The sequence below is a fragment of the Rhinoraja longicauda genome, chromosome 4, assembly GCF_053455715.1.
Source record: "Rhinoraja longicauda isolate Sanriku21f chromosome 4, sRhiLon1.1, whole genome shotgun sequence".
In the NCBI taxonomy this organism is placed as follows: Eukaryota; Metazoa; Chordata; class Chondrichthyes; order Rajiformes; family Arhynchobatidae; genus Rhinoraja; species Rhinoraja longicauda.
In genome coordinates this window covers 14,584,575-14,600,794 of record NC_135956.1, presented here as the reverse complement: position 1 = coordinate 14,600,794, position 16,220 = coordinate 14,584,575, and the positions used below count along the sequence as shown (strand labels likewise).

The window sequence follows — 16,220 nt, the reverse complement described above, 5'->3', positions numbered from 1 at the left end:
GAACCCATTCACGTCCTTTATACTGTGAGAGACGCAGTCAATATTGGGGAAGTTGAAAACACACACCACCAGATTCAGGGACAGTTTTTCCCCAGCTGTTATCAAGCAACAGAACCATCCTACCAACAACTAGAGAGCAGTCCTGAGCTACTATCTACCTCATTGGAGACCCTTGGACTATCTTCAATTGATTTTACTGGACGTTATCTTGCACCAAACGTTACTCCCTTTATCATGTATCTGTACACTGTGGATGGCTCGATTGTAATCATGTATTGTCTTTCCGCTGACTGGTTGGCACGCAATGAAAGCTTTTCATTGTACCTTGGTACAAGTGACAATAAACTAAACTAAACTAAAGATAAAAACTCCCATTATTGCACTATTATTTTTACAGCTTTCGGCAATCTCCCTGCACATATGCTCCTCCAACTCATGCTGACTGATGTGAGTGGTCACACCTTCTCCTCAGTTACCCTCTTGCTTTTAACGCACATATAAAAAGCCATGGGATTTTCTATAATCTAACTTGCCAATGACATTTCATGTTCTCTTGACCCTTCTAATTGCCTGCTTTTCTGCTCACTTTATATTCTTCAAAGGCCCTGTCCAATTTCATCTTCCTAAGCCTTAGCAACTGCAATTGCATAAAATCAATCGTGGTGCTTCCAAACTGGCCCTTCAGTACATGTTGATCATCGATTATCCATTCACACTAGTTCTATGTTATCCCACTTTCTCATCCACTCCCACCATATCGATTAGAAAGCAGTCCTGAACTACTCAGTGGTTCTATCTCATTGGTGACCCTTGGACTATCTTTGATTGGACTTTACTGGCTTTATCTGGCACTAAATGTTATTCCCTTATCATGTATCTGTACACTGTACAATGGCTCGATTGTAATCATGTATTGTCTTTCCGCTGACTGGTTTGCAACACACAACAAATGCTTTTCACTGTACCTCGGTACACGTGACAATAAAAGTAAACTCAAACTGAAACTGAATATCAAAGGAATTTTCACAGAGGCCAATTTACCTACGAACCTGTGTGTCTTTGTGATACGGGAGGAGACTGGAGCACTTGGAGGAAACCCACGTGATCACGGGGAGAATGTTTAAATTCCACACACTTAACACCCAAGGTCAGTATTGAACCTGGGCCTACGGCGCTGTGAGGCAGCAGCTCAACCAGCTGTGTCGCTGAAGCACATGGAGCATACATGGGCCTATCAATATGCCTAGTCAGTGGATCTCTTCCCTCTACTTGTAAGCACCGTCAACGATACCTTACATCATAATGGAACACTTGTAACCACGATTTGTGGGACGAAAAGAAGCCCCGTAACAAAAGACATCAATATTATGATCTCTGAACATGGATCGTTTTAATATATAATGTTATCTCCAGACACATTGCTCATAACTTTACATGATTAATTGTCGTAGATGATTAATGTTTGCATGCTATGAAATCCATTAGGAACTGGATCTTCGCCGTCAATAGTAGAACTTACTGGCTGGTAGAGTTTCATCTGAGGAAGAGCCACCCTGATCAAGCAGCTTCTCCTTGTACAGAGAAGTCCTTTGCCGCATTCGTATCACCAAGCTCTGGAGCTGTGCATCAGCAAAATCACTGGCAAATACAAGTGGCGGCTTCTCAGATTGACCACTGGGTGAATTACTGCAAAATACCAATATTTATGAAGATAAAAGTTAACTAGGTTTTACAATATCTGTTATTCAGCAAACCTTACAAAAAGGTGGCGCAGCGGTAAGGTTGCCGCCTTACAGCACCCGAGACCCAGGTTCGATCCTGACCACGGGTGCTGTCTGTATGGAGTTTGTACGTTCTCCCCGTCACCTGCGTCGGTTTTCCCCGGGTGCTCCGGTTTCCTCCCACACTCCAAAGATATACAGGTTTGTAGGAATAATTGGCTTTGGTAAAAGATTGTAAATAGTCCCTAGTGTGTAGGATAGTGCTAGTGTACGGGGAGATCGCTGGTCAGCGCGGACTCGGTGGGCCGAAGGGCCTGTTTCCGCACTGTATCTCTAAACTCTAAACTCATGGTGCAGGCTATTAATTAGTTAATTATTATCTTTGTGGTTATGTGCATGTGATTATTGAAGGGCTAAAATATTCTCAAATGTTTTAATTCTAGTTCCAAAAAACGTGGGTGCAGGTTATTTTTACAAATGGCTTGTTAAGCAGATAAAATAGCAGTCCTTGCAAGAAATAGTTTTAAAATATAATGTTATGAAAATTAAGCATGCAAGTTCATTTTCCTTTGCCCGATGTTTTTATTGAGATTTTATCTCAATACAATAGTCAAAACCTGCATTTAATTAATTTGGAACGGGATGTCAGATAATACATGACATTTTTCTAACAAAATGTAACAAAACCTATCAAACTGGATGGCTAACCATGAGGAAAAAGGTGTTTGGATTATTTTCCTTTAAAGTTTTTAATTGCAATATTTTAATCAAATTATAATGTCTTCCAAGGCAATGTTTTTGATACATGTAGAGTGAGTTCATTTTCAAGTGGCTAATATCTAATCAAAGAAACACCCATGGTAATTCAGAATCTCAGTTTACTAGTTCAAAAAAATATGGGGGCATGCAAGGCTTCTTATGTTTATGGAGATATTAATATCTCCATAAACATAAGAAACCTTGCATGCCCCCATACTTTTTTTAAAATACGTATGTCAGCCATGTAAATTGGATTTTGATCCTTTTAATATGTACCCCGAGGTGCTGTATGCAAACTGACTTCTGTTGACTGCAAAACAAATTTTAAATTAAGCTCTAACTTTAAGCAATCAAAATCTCATTTGTGCGCAAACAATAAACCCTCTGGCCCTTAACAGACAAGTAGTGTCATGTAAAAGCACAAATGCCATTATGTCAGATTTAAAGTGGAAAATAAATTGAAGATGGGGAGGGGACAATTATGATCCATGAATTAAGTGGGTTAAGGGAGGTGTGGTGCAATAATTTAAAGATATATTAAGTATTTTGATTCGGAACTGAACATGTTTCAGGGAGGTGGTACAGAAACTGAACGGCCACCCCAGTTCCAACAATTGGCGGCGGCACGGTGGCACAGTGGTAGAGTTGCTGCCTTATAGCACCAGGGACTTGGGTTCGATCCTGACTATGGATGCTATCTGTACAGAATTTGTATGTTCTTCCCGTGATCGCATGAGTTTTCCCCGGATGCTTTGCTTTCCTCCCACACTCCAAGACGTACAGGTTTGTAGGTTAATTTGGCTTCGATAAAAATAGTAAATTGTCTCTAGTGTGTAGGTAAGAGGTAGTGTACGGAGATCGCTGGTTGGCGCGGACTTGGCGGGCCGACGGGCCTGTTTCCACGCTGTATCTCTAAACTAAACTAAACTAAAATAAATTGGATTGGCCATTTAAAATGACTGGAGATAACATGGTTTTCCACAGGGTTCAGTTTTGGGATCACTGCTCTTTTTGCTCTGTATTGATGACCTGGAGTTGAGTCTGGAGGACATAATTCCTAAACTGCAGATGGCATGACATTTTGAACAATGTAAAATAAACTGAATGCAGATAAATGAGAAATTACATATTTTGGTAGGAATAATGAGAGGAGATGATGTAAATTAAATAATGATAATATTTTAAAGAGATACCAACAACTTGGCTGCAAGTTCACAAATCTTTCAATGTGGCCAAAATGGTTGAGAAGACTGTAAAAAAGTGAAATTTGAACATGTACCTTATATAATAGAGGCATAGAGTAATAGAATGCAGAACAGTGCAGCACTGGAACAGACCCTTAGGCTCACAACGTCAGTGCAGAACACGATGTCAGGTTAAACTAATCTCCTCGCCCTGATTGTGATCCATAGCTCTCCATTCCCTATCTATCCGCTTATTTGAAAGCCTCTGAAATGCCACTATTGTGTCTGCCTCCACCAGCAACCCTAGCAGAAGGACTGCTAACCAAAAAATTCCAATCTATGGTGTTTGGCTGAAAAAAAGGAAATGAAAATTGTGGATTCAAGGAACTGCAGATGCTGGGTTACCAAAAAAAAGACACAAAATGCTGTAGTAACTCAGCTGGTCAGGCAGTGTGTCTGGAGAACATGGACAGGTGACAAATTGGATTGGGGCACCATTGAAGAAGTGTCCCGATGTGAAACGTCAGCTATCCATGTTCCCCAGGGATGCTGCCTGGCCTGTGGAGTTATTCCAGGACTTTGTGTCTTTTTCTGAAATGAAGATTATTTTGCTTTCACTGTATCCCAGTACAGATACAATCACAATACACTAAAACTAGACTAATCTAGCTAAAATTTGCTGTGCTTCAGAAATTAAAAAAAGGAAAATGCTAATGCTGTGCCTGAGAAACAACTTAAAAACATAATGGGTTTGTGAGGTTTTTAAAGAGGGAGCATGGGAGAGAGGAAAGAGAACGTGAAAGAGAAAAGGAAGAGATATGAATATGAATAAGAGAGCATTTTAGAGGCTAATTGAAGACTGCCATAATGGGAAGAATAAAAGGCTTGAGTCAGATTTTAGCTGAGTCAGGAAAGTCAAATATATGCATATATTTGATTTGCAGAAAATAAACATCTTGGCTTAATAGATACCAAAGGCTATACAACACTGAATAAAGTATTAACAGAAATATTCCAGGCTACATTGCATTAAGGATTGTTTTATTTCTGAGATCTGATGCTGTTCATAGCTGCTGACTTCTCGTAACATGACTTACACATGATCTATCAAGTCACTGAAATAATTGTGCAAATAATTGAGGATGGTCTACACATAATTATTGGACAAAATGACTGCTGCATGATAAACCCATTGTGTGGCACAGGCACTCAGAAAATTTCACACTATCACAATACGTATCTTTCTCAGCTGGTTCGCCAATTTGACTTTTCTCCTAATGAAAAGTGCATCAGGTTGTAATTGGGAAATCATAGCCCATTGGCCATGTTCTGTGACCTCCTCCCCCTCCCTCCCACATTTGCTAATTTGAATTAAAATTGGAGAATTAGGGCTTCCAGGTTTGTAATTTTATGACAAATTTCTTCTCCAAATTCTGCTACTCATACAGAATGCCTGGTCTGAGAAATAGCTCATTAGTTGTTGCTATGCCATAAGCATCCAATATAATTCAGAAATTAGTAAATATCCTCGGAAAAAAATAAAAAGCATGTTCATTTAAAAAAAGATTTGAGGTTTATAACAAAGCAAGAAAAGAGAGAAAGATAGCTAATCTTATCAAAATTGGTGGAACTGGCCCCACATTCACCAACGTGATTATAGATTTGTAGACACAAGGAACTGCAGATGCAGGAATCTTGAGCAAAAACACAAAGTGCCTATCATTCCACCTATCACTTGCTTGGCTTTGCCCCAACCTTCCTCTCTTTTGGCAGTATTCTCTCCCCTAATACAATCTGTCTCAAGAAGGGTCTCCGCCTGCAACATCACCACCTATCTATCCATAATCCCCAGAGATGCTGCCTGACCCAGTGTGTTCCTTCAGCACTTTGTGCTTGTTGTTTAAGATTTACAGAGTTGGCGGTGGAGCTTCTCCTAAACAGGGTGAAGTGGCCGATTGATCTTATGCCTCTTTGATGAAGCGGATGGGCCCAGCAATAAAAAGAGCACAGGATCTTTTGTCTTCTTTGGATGCCAATCAGGGATAGTGAAACGATGATCTCTTTCAGGATGAATTTCTTGTTGTGGCAATAATTCCTGGCACCTCAGGATAATTCACACCAACTCACGGTTGGTGGAAATCCTGTTAAACTATACAGGATGCAAAATGTTGAAACTTCCAGAAAAGCCAGTTGGTTATACATTGGACTTAGCAGTCCAAACTTTACAAGTGCCAATCACACCAATGAGATTGAATTTGGTAAATGTGTGCACGAGTATCAGGACATATAATCTTCAAACTGTCACAGAAGACAAACTCCATTCTTTAAGGAGGCGAGCCTGCACTTAGGCGCTGTACAAAAAAACTAAACTGCTTGAGGAACTTTGGTCAAGCAGCATATAGAGTCGTAGAGCACAGAAACAGGTCCTTTGGCCCAACTCGCCCTTGCCAACTAAGATGCCCCATCTCAGCCAGTTCCATTAGCTCGAATTTGGTCTACATCCCCCCAAACCTTTCCTATCCCTGTACCTGCTCAAATGGATTTTAAATGTTGCTGTACTACCTGCCTCAACTACCTCCTCTGGTTACTCAATCAGAGTTAAAGTAGCACTTTAATAGTAACATCTAATAGCAACCCAAACATCAATATATGTAAGGGAGATAATGAATGTTAATTGAATGGTAACATTAATAATCTTACTTAAATTCAGTTTCATCGTCCTTTGGTGCTGGATCAATGTGTAATCTTGATTCATGCCCCTGAAATGACAGCTCTGGGGTGGCTTCACTTCCTGCATGGGACTTTGCTAGTTCAAAGGATGATGTTGACCTTGTTGTACTTTTCCAAGGAAGAGGAAGTTGGGTGGTTGCTGCTGTTAAAAAGAAACATTATTTTTTGTGTTAAGGAAAATGTTTCACATACCTGAAACTCATAGTTTTGTTGGAACTTATTATTTAATACTTTAAAATTGCCTTGCCTTGGTTCAATATATCATTTTACGCTTTCAACTGTGGTTAGAAATTAACCATTCAGCACATCAGCACGACAGATAAATTATTGATTGCTTTAGAGCAATAAAGTGCATCTCTGAGAATTGGTAATGGATTCCTTTCAAGGAATAATGACATTTGAGCATTGTTTTGGTAGAATGTGACCATTTAGGGTGGACAAATGTGAAACTCACGTTCCTTATTATCATTAGTGCATATAATTTTGTTTTGATGAAATGAACACAATGCTAAAAATGTCTCATTAACAGAAAGGTATTTGCAATCAAATGTACCCATATTTACTGCAAACTTTTATCTGTGATTTTATCACATTGGTTATAGGTCTTTCTAGAGTTTTGGATAAAAGGATTTAAATGTTAACATGTAAATCCACGAATATGCCCATAGAAACATAGAAAATAGGTGCAGGAGTAGGCCATTCAGCCCTTTGAGCCAGCGCCGCCATTCAATATAATCATGGCTGATCATCCAAAATCAGTATCCCGTTCCTGCTTTTTCCCCATATCCCTTGATTCCGTTAGCACCAAGCTAAATCTAACTCTCTCTTGAAAACGTCCAGTGAATTGGCCTCCACTGCCTTCTGTGGCAGAGAATTCCACAGATTCCCAACTCTCTGGGTGAAAAAGTTTTTCCTCATAGTCCTAAATGGCCTACCCCTTATTCTTAAACTGTCACCCCAGGTTCTGGACTCCCCAAACATCGGGAACATTTTTCCTGCATCTAGCCTGTCCAATCCTTTAAGAATTTTATGTTTCTATAAGATCCTCTCTCATCCTTCTAAATTTCTGTGAATACAAGTCCAGTCGACCCATTCTTTCATCATTTGTCAGACTGTTCTGAGAACATCATGTTCTCCAGAGATGCTGCCTGACCCACTGAGTAACTTCAGCATCTTATGTAAACCAGCATCTGCAGTTGCTTGCTTCTAGAAATTTGGTGTGTTAATTGCAACCCATAACAGACCCAACTTTCCTGAAATTGGCAAAAGACCACTGGCAGAATATAGAAATTTAAAATAAAAGTGATCAGCTGTGGACAGTGATAAACAATCCATTCCTTCGCAAGTTGTGCAGTAATATACACATAATAAATCAGTCTTATTATAAGAGTGTAAGAAAATAACTGCAGATGCTGGTACAAATCGAAGGTATTTATTCACAAGATGCTGGAGTAACTCAGCAGGTCAGGCAGCATCTCAGGAGAGAAGGAATGGGTGACGTTTCGGGTCGAGACCCTTCTTCAGACTGACGTTTCCAGACGAAACCCTTCTTCAGACAGTCGGAAGAAGGGTCTCGACCCGAAACCTCACCCATTCCTTCTCTCCTGAGATGCTGCCTGACCTGCTGAGTTACTCCAGCATTTTGTGAATAGAAGTCTTAATATAAATGAGTTTGCTCAGGAATTCTGAAAAGAATTTGCTTAAGGCTTCTGAAAAGAAAAATCTCCTCGCTTTTGTTTCTGTGTCAGTTGAATTCTTAGGCTAATAATTTAATAAATAGTAGTACAGTAAACCCATGCGATAATGGACCTCTCGAAAGCGGAGATAGACACAAAAAGCTGGAGTAACTCAGCGGGACAGGCAGCATCTGTGGAGAGAAGGAATGGATGACGTTTCCAGACGAAACCCTTCTTCAGACAGTCTGAAGAAAGGTCTCGACCCGAAACGTCACCCATTCCTTCTCTCCAGAGATACTGCTTGTCCCATTGAATCTTCGGTTTAAACCAGCATCTGCAGTTCCTTCCCACACATTTCGCCGATATAGCGGATTTCGGTTATAGCGGATTCCCGTTGCGCTGTTCCCCTCCACTTCTGCCAGTTACCCAATGAACTGTTGCCAGGTGATGTACTACCGGTTGCAGGAGCAGAGAGAACGAGCAGCACAAATGCGGCGTGAGTACCGGGCCCATCCCTCGCACATCGTGTGTCAGGCCAGGGGCTCTGTGGCTCTCCAGCCTGATGAGTCAAACTTTAGAATTCTCTGTGGAATAGAACTGTGGAATTCTCTGCCACAGAAGGCATTGGAGGCCAATTCATTGGATGTATTCAAGAGATAGTTGGATTTACAGTAGCAGCTTCGGGCTAACGGAATCAAGGGATATGGGGAGAAAGCAGGAACGGGGTACTGATTCTGGATGATCAACCATGATCATATTGAATGGCTGTGCTGGCTCGAAGGGCCGAATGGCCTACTCCTGCACCCATTGTCTATGTTTCTATGTTTACGCCCCTCACTTGGTTATAGCGGGCAACTGGCAATATGGACACCATTCCCCCATGGTCCATTATTGTGAGGGTTGACTCTACAGGCCTTCCTTTCTCTGGCTCTATCGCTCACTCTGCATGTTGGATACCTGCAAGTGCATATCTCTGTTCTTTTAAAGACCCCTGACGTTTCATTGCAGGTATGTGATCCTTCGGTTACTGTGTCCTTTCTTTAATAATCTCTCCCAAAACCAGTTCACCCAACTATCTCTCTCATGAAAAGCCTCTGCAATATAAAACTTGAGTTGATTTAATCTTCATTGAGTGAATATTATTTTTCCTTTATTATCTGTGCCACACAATGACAGAACTATTACTGCTAGAATATAATAAAAAAGAAACTACAGATGCTGGTTTATACCAAAGATAGACACAAAATGCTGGAGTAACTCATTAGGTCAGGCAGCATCTCTGGAGAAAATGGATAGGTGACGTTTTGGTTGGCACCCTTCTTCACTGATTGATGGGGGGGGGGGGGTGGGGGGTGGGGGGGAGCTGGAAGCACAAATAGACCGGACAAAGCAGAGCCAGCAACAGATGACTTCAGGCAGGGTGGTTCCTTGATAGGCCAATTGTTGCTAGACGGTGTGATCCCTAGAAGGTTACAACATTGCGAACTGTGGAACTGGCTAATCGACCTTTAATGGAGGAAGGGGTGAGGGGTGGGGGGGGGGGGGGGGGGGGGGAAGGACTGTATGTAGAAGTTACCTAATATTAGAAAATTCAATGTTCATACCACTGGATGTCTTATTATTGCTGATGTAGGGGTTTGTGCAGTGGGAAAATGGTGCTCACAATCAAAACTTCTGTACAGATGTATGTGACTAGATGTGTTTATCAGTTTTGTTTTAGCATTTTTCCTGAAATGTTTGATCCCCTTTGAAATGAAATCTAAGTAGATGTAGAGCATCATTACTCTCCCCATAATGAAGTGGCTAATGCACCATTGGACAAGGGCTGTAGAAGGAGAAATTGAAATATTAAGAATACATTTAATAATGGCTCTCTCTGGGATGAATGATTTTATGACAGGAAGGTATTTAAAGTTGAAATACAGAATATTAACAAATAGATTGTTGGGGCAATTATGCAACCTTGCTCAATGATATCCTGCATTGAAACTGATTCTGTTATGAATTTCTTGGTTAATATCATGGTTATATCTCTTTATAAATAACCTATGGATTTTCCTATCCCATATATTTATATTCAACATTTGGTGAATTACATCGAAAGTGGTAATTAAATGCAAGTCTTTACAAAGGATTTTTTTGCATTCTAACTGTACATTGTTCCTAAACATAGTAATTTAGTTTAGTTTCGAGATACAGCGCGGAAACAGGCCCTTCGGCCAACCGACCAGCGATCCCCACACACTAACTCTATCCTACACACACTAGGGACAATTTACAATTTTACGAAGCCAATTAGCCTACAAACATGTACGCCTTTAGAGTGTGGGAGCAAACCGGAGCTCCTGGTGAAAACCAACGCAGGTCGCGGGGAGAACGTACAAACTCCATACAGACAGCACCCGTAGTCAGGATCGAACCCGGTCCCCGTGCCGCCCAGTAAATGTTATTGATTAATTTATCCTTTAAAAAATACAGTAATTATTTCTCAGTCCAAACCTTGCTTGCGCTCAATGATTCGAGGAACTGTTACGACCTCAGAAACTTTTTCTTCTGTCTTCCTGGAATAATTTCCAGTTGCTTTAGTTTCCTATGAATAAGAAAATAAACTGTGAAAGAAAATAAAATAAAAACTGTGTACCAGATTTCTCGTAAAGATAGGTCAGTGGAAAAACAAACTGCTGTACACTAACCTGTCCCATGGATTGCTGGCCATTCCCCTGGGTTCCAGCATTTTGAATGTTGTTTGGTTCTGCCTGCTTTGGTGTTACTTTTCTAAATCTAAACCAGAGTCCATGAAACATTTTGTGGCAACGTGCTTGCAGCACCAACAATATAAATGTACTTTCCCGAGTCGATGTGAAGAAATCAAATGAGATTGTCACTCTAATCATGGCTTACTCTGGATTAAACTCCACCAGACTCAATTCTTACAGTGAGAGTCCAGTATAAGCTGGAATATATAAGCCACTTTTCTACCCCAGATTTCATCTGCATCCCTTTGAAGGCACAAATATTTAAATCTCAACCAGGTATTATTAAACCTAATTTAATGCTGTCATATCATCAAATCGTAGGCAAAACAATCAGGTTCCTGAACACGCGACGAAGAAAGATGACTGATTTTTTGATAGAACATCAAAGATATTTAATAATGTTGATAATTTATAACTGGAAGTTTAAATAAATTCTCATCCATATTTTCTATTCGATGGCAAAGAAACATTCCCAAACAACACAGTGGACTCCACGGTATGCATTACGTAAGGCCATAAGATATAGGAGTAGAATTAGGCCATTTGTCCCTTTGAGTCTACTCCATCATTCAATCATGTCTGATCTATCTTTCCTTCTCAACCCTATTTTCCTACCTTCTCCCCATAACCTTTGACACCCTCACCAATCAAGAACCTATAAATCACCATTTTAAGAATACCCAGTAGTATAAGAAAATAACTGCAGATGCTGGTACAAATCGAAGGTATTTATTCACAAAATGCTGGAGTAACTCAGCAGGTCAGGCAGCATCTCGGGAGAGAAGGAATGGGTGACGTTTCGGGTCGAGACCCTTCTTCAGACTGATACCCAATAACTTGGCCTCCGCAGCCTTCTGTGGCAATGAATTCCACAGATTCACCACTCTCTGGCTAAAGAAATTCCTCCTCATCTCCATTCAAAAGGTACATCCTTTTATTCTGAGGCTGTGCTCTCTGTTGCTAGACTCCAATTAGTGGAAATATCCTCTCCACATCCACTCTATCCAGGCCTTTCATTATTTGTTAAGTTTCAATGAGATCCCCCTCATCCTTCTAAACTCCAGCGAGTACAGACCCAGAGCCATCAAATGTTCCTCATGCTTTAACTCAATCATCCTTGTGATCATTCCAATGTGAGTTATTGTCAGGCATCTTCCAAGGATATCTGTGCCTATATTGGGAAGACATACAGTATTTAACTTTGTTATTGTTTCTACAGTGTTTAACTCCTGGTTGTCCAACAATGATGAATGTTGACCAAAACTTTACTCAGCATGTTATGAGAGACCAGGCTGACTATATAAATCAATATTTTTAAAAGGCAGACCATGAGTTGAAGAAATTGCTAGAACATACCTTGTCAGTCCTCAAACAGATTCATCTAGGAATTATTTTCACACCAAGGATGGTGGGAGCTGCCAAAGGAGATAATTGAAGCAGGTACTCTAACAACATTTAGAAACATAGAAAATAGGTGCAGGAGTAGGCCATTCGGCATTCGAGCCTGCACCCCCATTCAATATGATCATGGCTGATCATCCAGCTCAGTAACCTGTACCTACCTTCTCTCCATACCCCCTGATCCCTTTAGCCACAAGGCCACATCTAACTCCCTCTTAAATATAGCCAATGAACTGGCCTCAACTACCTTCTGTGGCAGAGAATTCCACAGACTCACCACTCTCTGTGTGAAGAAATGTTTTCTCATCTCGGTCCTAAAAGACTTCCCCCTTATCCTTAAGCTGTGACCCCTGGTTCTGGACTTCCCCAACATCGGGAACAATCTTCCCGCATCTAGCCTCTCCAACCCCTTAAGAATTTTATATGTTTCTATAAGATCCCCCCATTTTATTTGGATAGGTACATGAATAGGAAAGGTTTAGAAGGATATGGGCCAAATGCGGTCGGGTGGGACAGTGTAGATGGGACATGTTGGTCGGCATGGCAAAGTTGAGCTGAAGGGCCTGTTTCTATGCTGTATAACGCAGAGAATACAAGTAACATCAATTGTTCCTAACACAGATATTTTGGGTGTCTGACTGTCTATAGAGTGTCTGTAGAATTAAACCGAACAATGTATCCTTTCTTAGACATAAAATGTTGGAGTAAGTCAGCAGGTCAGGCAGCATCTGGAGAAAAGGAATAGGCGGCGTTTCAGGTTGGAACCCTGCATCAGAGTCTGAAGAAGTTTGAAGAAGGGTACCAACCGGAAACGTCACCTATTCCATTTCTCCAGAGATGCTGCCTGACCCATTGAGTTACTCCAGCGTTTTGTGTCTATCTTTGGTATAAACCAGCATCTGCAGTTCCTTCTTACATGATGTTCCCTGCTTTCTTCCTTCCTCATTTCCTCATTTCCTCCCTCCGTCTGCCTGACAACTCTCTGAGCCAAGGAGTTCCAGAAACTCATAAGCCTCTAATAAAAGAAATTTTTCTTTATCTCAATCATTAAGATGCAAACCTGGACGTGTTTGAAGTGTGGGAGGAAACTGGAGATCCCGGAGAAAACCCACGCAGGTCACGGGGCGAACGTACAAACTCCGTATTGGCAAGCACCCATAGTCAGGATTGAACCCAGGTCTCTGGCATTGTAAGGCAGCAACTCTACCGCTGCACCAACATGCCGCCAAGTACTGTTCTATGTTCTGTAACAAAAGAAAAGAATTATCTCAGCCTTCACAATAGTAACATCATCTTGGTGAAGGGAGATATTTTATGTGGAAATTAATATCTGATGTCGTGAATATATTAATTATGTTAATATTTCAGTTAGCATGTTATTTTTAATTGTACTCTTAGGTATAGATAATAGAAAGAACCAGGACAAATACTCAAAGCAATCTGCTTAATTATGCACTCTGATTTATAGTTAAGTAAGAAGATTAAGTGAAGGCAGTCCATTTATTATCTTATTAAGTACTCAGCAAACTGTTTACTTCAGAGCATGAAACAAGACAATTTACTTAAATCTTCAAGCAAATCTTTATAACACTGGCATTGCACATATTTGTGTAAAGGTAAACTCTAAATTAATTTTCAACATGGTGTATTATCTGAAGATTAAATTTTAAATCAGACTAGTGAGAGAATTTATTTGAACATTTCAATTGATTTATTATCTTGTTTTTTTATAGTAGACCAGACAAAGTTGGGCCCAAACCTCTCCTGCATTGGTGCAGCACCCTGTCCCCCCCACCTCTCTCCTCAACCCCCCCTCCCCTCTCCCTTCTCCCCCACTCCCCCCCCCAACACCCCACACCCCTCCCTCCTCCCTCCTCCCCTCCCCCTCCCCTCCTTTTAAACTTAAAAATGTGAATAACTTTAAAAATATAACACCGATTTCAATAAAACTACTTGCATTATCACTAAAGTGACAATGGTGAGTAAGGTGGGCCTAAAATTGTCGCGCTATCGTGTACCGTTTTGGCTGAAGTTCAGTCACAAACAAGATAACAAACGAGAGTTTTAGTATATAGATGAGATTTAGCAGGAGTGCATGGTATTCCCAAACTGTGGCCAACTATATCTTGGTCATTCAAATTAGGAAACATTTTCTACACTTTAAACGTTTTGAATTCTCGTCCCACGAAACGTTTGTACATGGAGATAGACTCAAAAGCTGGAGTAACTCAGCAGGTCAGACAGCATCTCTGGAGAAAATAGCTGACATTCCAGGTTGAGACCCTTCTTTGTTTGTACATGCTGGTCCCCAATTGAAATGTGTTCAAATACTGTGGACTAAATCCCTGAAAAGCAATGCCTGAAATGCAATTCAATGTCTCCAATGACTCTTACCAATCTCTACAGATGCACCAGAGAAAGCATCCTATCATGATGCATCACAACTTGGTTTGGCAACTGCCCTGCTCAAGATAGCAAAAAATTGCAGACAGCTGCCCATTCCATCACACAAACCCCCAACCCCTCAGTGACTCCATCTACACTTCAGCAAAGCAATTCCTGAAAAAGGATATACAAGCACTCCCCGACTTACTTAATTGATGAATTACATAAACTTACACTTACGACGGCAATTCTTTCATCCCACTGATGCCCATGTGGTCTCTGCATTGGAGCTCCTGCGTTTTGTTTTAGTTTAGTTTAGAGACACAGCGCGGAAACAAGCCCTTCGGCCCACCGAGTTCGCACCGACCAGCAGTCCCCGCACATTAACATCACTCTAGGGACAAATTTTACACTTACACCAAGCCTACAAACCTACAAACCTGTACGTATTTGGAGTGTGGGAAGAAACCAAAGATCTCGGAGAAAACCCACACGATCATGGGGAGAACGTACAAACTCCATACAGACAGCACCCGTAGTTGGGATCAAACCCGGGCCTCTGGTGCTGCAAGCGCTTTAAGGCAGCAACTCTACCGCTGCGCCACCGTGCCACCCTGTGTCGGAGCTTCCACTTGGTCTCTGCATCGGAGCTGCCCTGTGGTCTCCGCGTCAGAGCTCCCCTGTGGTCTCCGCGTCAGAGCTCCCCTGTGGTCTCCGTGTTGGAGCTGCCCTGTGGTCTCCGAGTCAGAGCTCCCCTGTGGTCTCCTAATATTAGCTCCTCTGTGGTCTCCATGACAGCTTTAGCCCAAATATTCTTTATCCTTTACCTGTGCACTGTGATTGTATTCATGTACTTGTTTCTTTGACTGGATGGCACGCAAACAAAAGATTTCCACTCAGTACATGTGACAATAATAGACTAGACTAAATATGAACAAAACAGCCTAATTACAGTGATGAGATTATATTGACTGCTCTTGACATTTGGCCAAATATAGTGCAAAGAAGTCTGCAAAACACGTAAAATCTAGAGAAAAACACCATTCTTGTGTCATGCATTGTGCTAATCAATGACCATCTCTGCCAAGAGCTATTCTAACCATGTTTTATTGACACCTTTGATATCTCCATTTTCCACTATCAACTATTTGAGAAACACCATTGGTCACAATAAGCATCAAGCAGTCAGAAATTATGATGCTGATTAATTCAATCTCCTGACTACCTGAAAGTTTTCCATCACCTGCAAAGATAAACTGCCAGAAGAACTCCGTGGGCCAGGCAGCATCTGTGTAGGGAAATGGACAGACAATGTTTTGGATTGAGATCCTTTATCTGGACTGAAATCCCAGCCTATTCCAGTTGAGATGAAGTGTCTCGAACCGAAACATCAACTGCTCATTTCCTCCACAGATGTTGCCTGAGCCGCTGTGTTCATCCAGTAGTTTTTTTGCTCCAGATTTCAGCATCTGCAATCTCTTTTGTTTTCCAAGAGAGCGGCCCCGAGCTATCATCTACCTCATTGGAGACCCTTGGACTATCTTTCATTGGACTTCACTGGACTTAATCTTGCACTCAACGTTATTCCCTTTATCCTGTATCTGTACT

General features: G+C 41.2%; 1 protein-coding gene across 1 annotated transcript in view; it reads right to left on the bottom strand.

Moving 5' to 3' along the window:
• Positions 1-14,884, bottom strand: part of LOC144592999 (cyclic nucleotide-gated channel beta-3-like) — an 85,833-nt gene extending 70,949 nt beyond the window's left edge. The window contains 5 exon segments of the mRNA XM_078398414.1: positions 1,520-1,686; positions 6,365-6,533; positions 10,570-10,660; positions 13,288-13,315; positions 14,853-14,884. Of these exon segments, the coding sequence (XP_078254540.1) occupies positions 1,520-1,686; positions 6,365-6,533; positions 10,570-10,660; positions 13,288-13,315; positions 14,853-14,884 (487 nt within the window).
• Between the last annotated feature and the right edge of the window lie 1,336 nt (positions 14,885-16,220).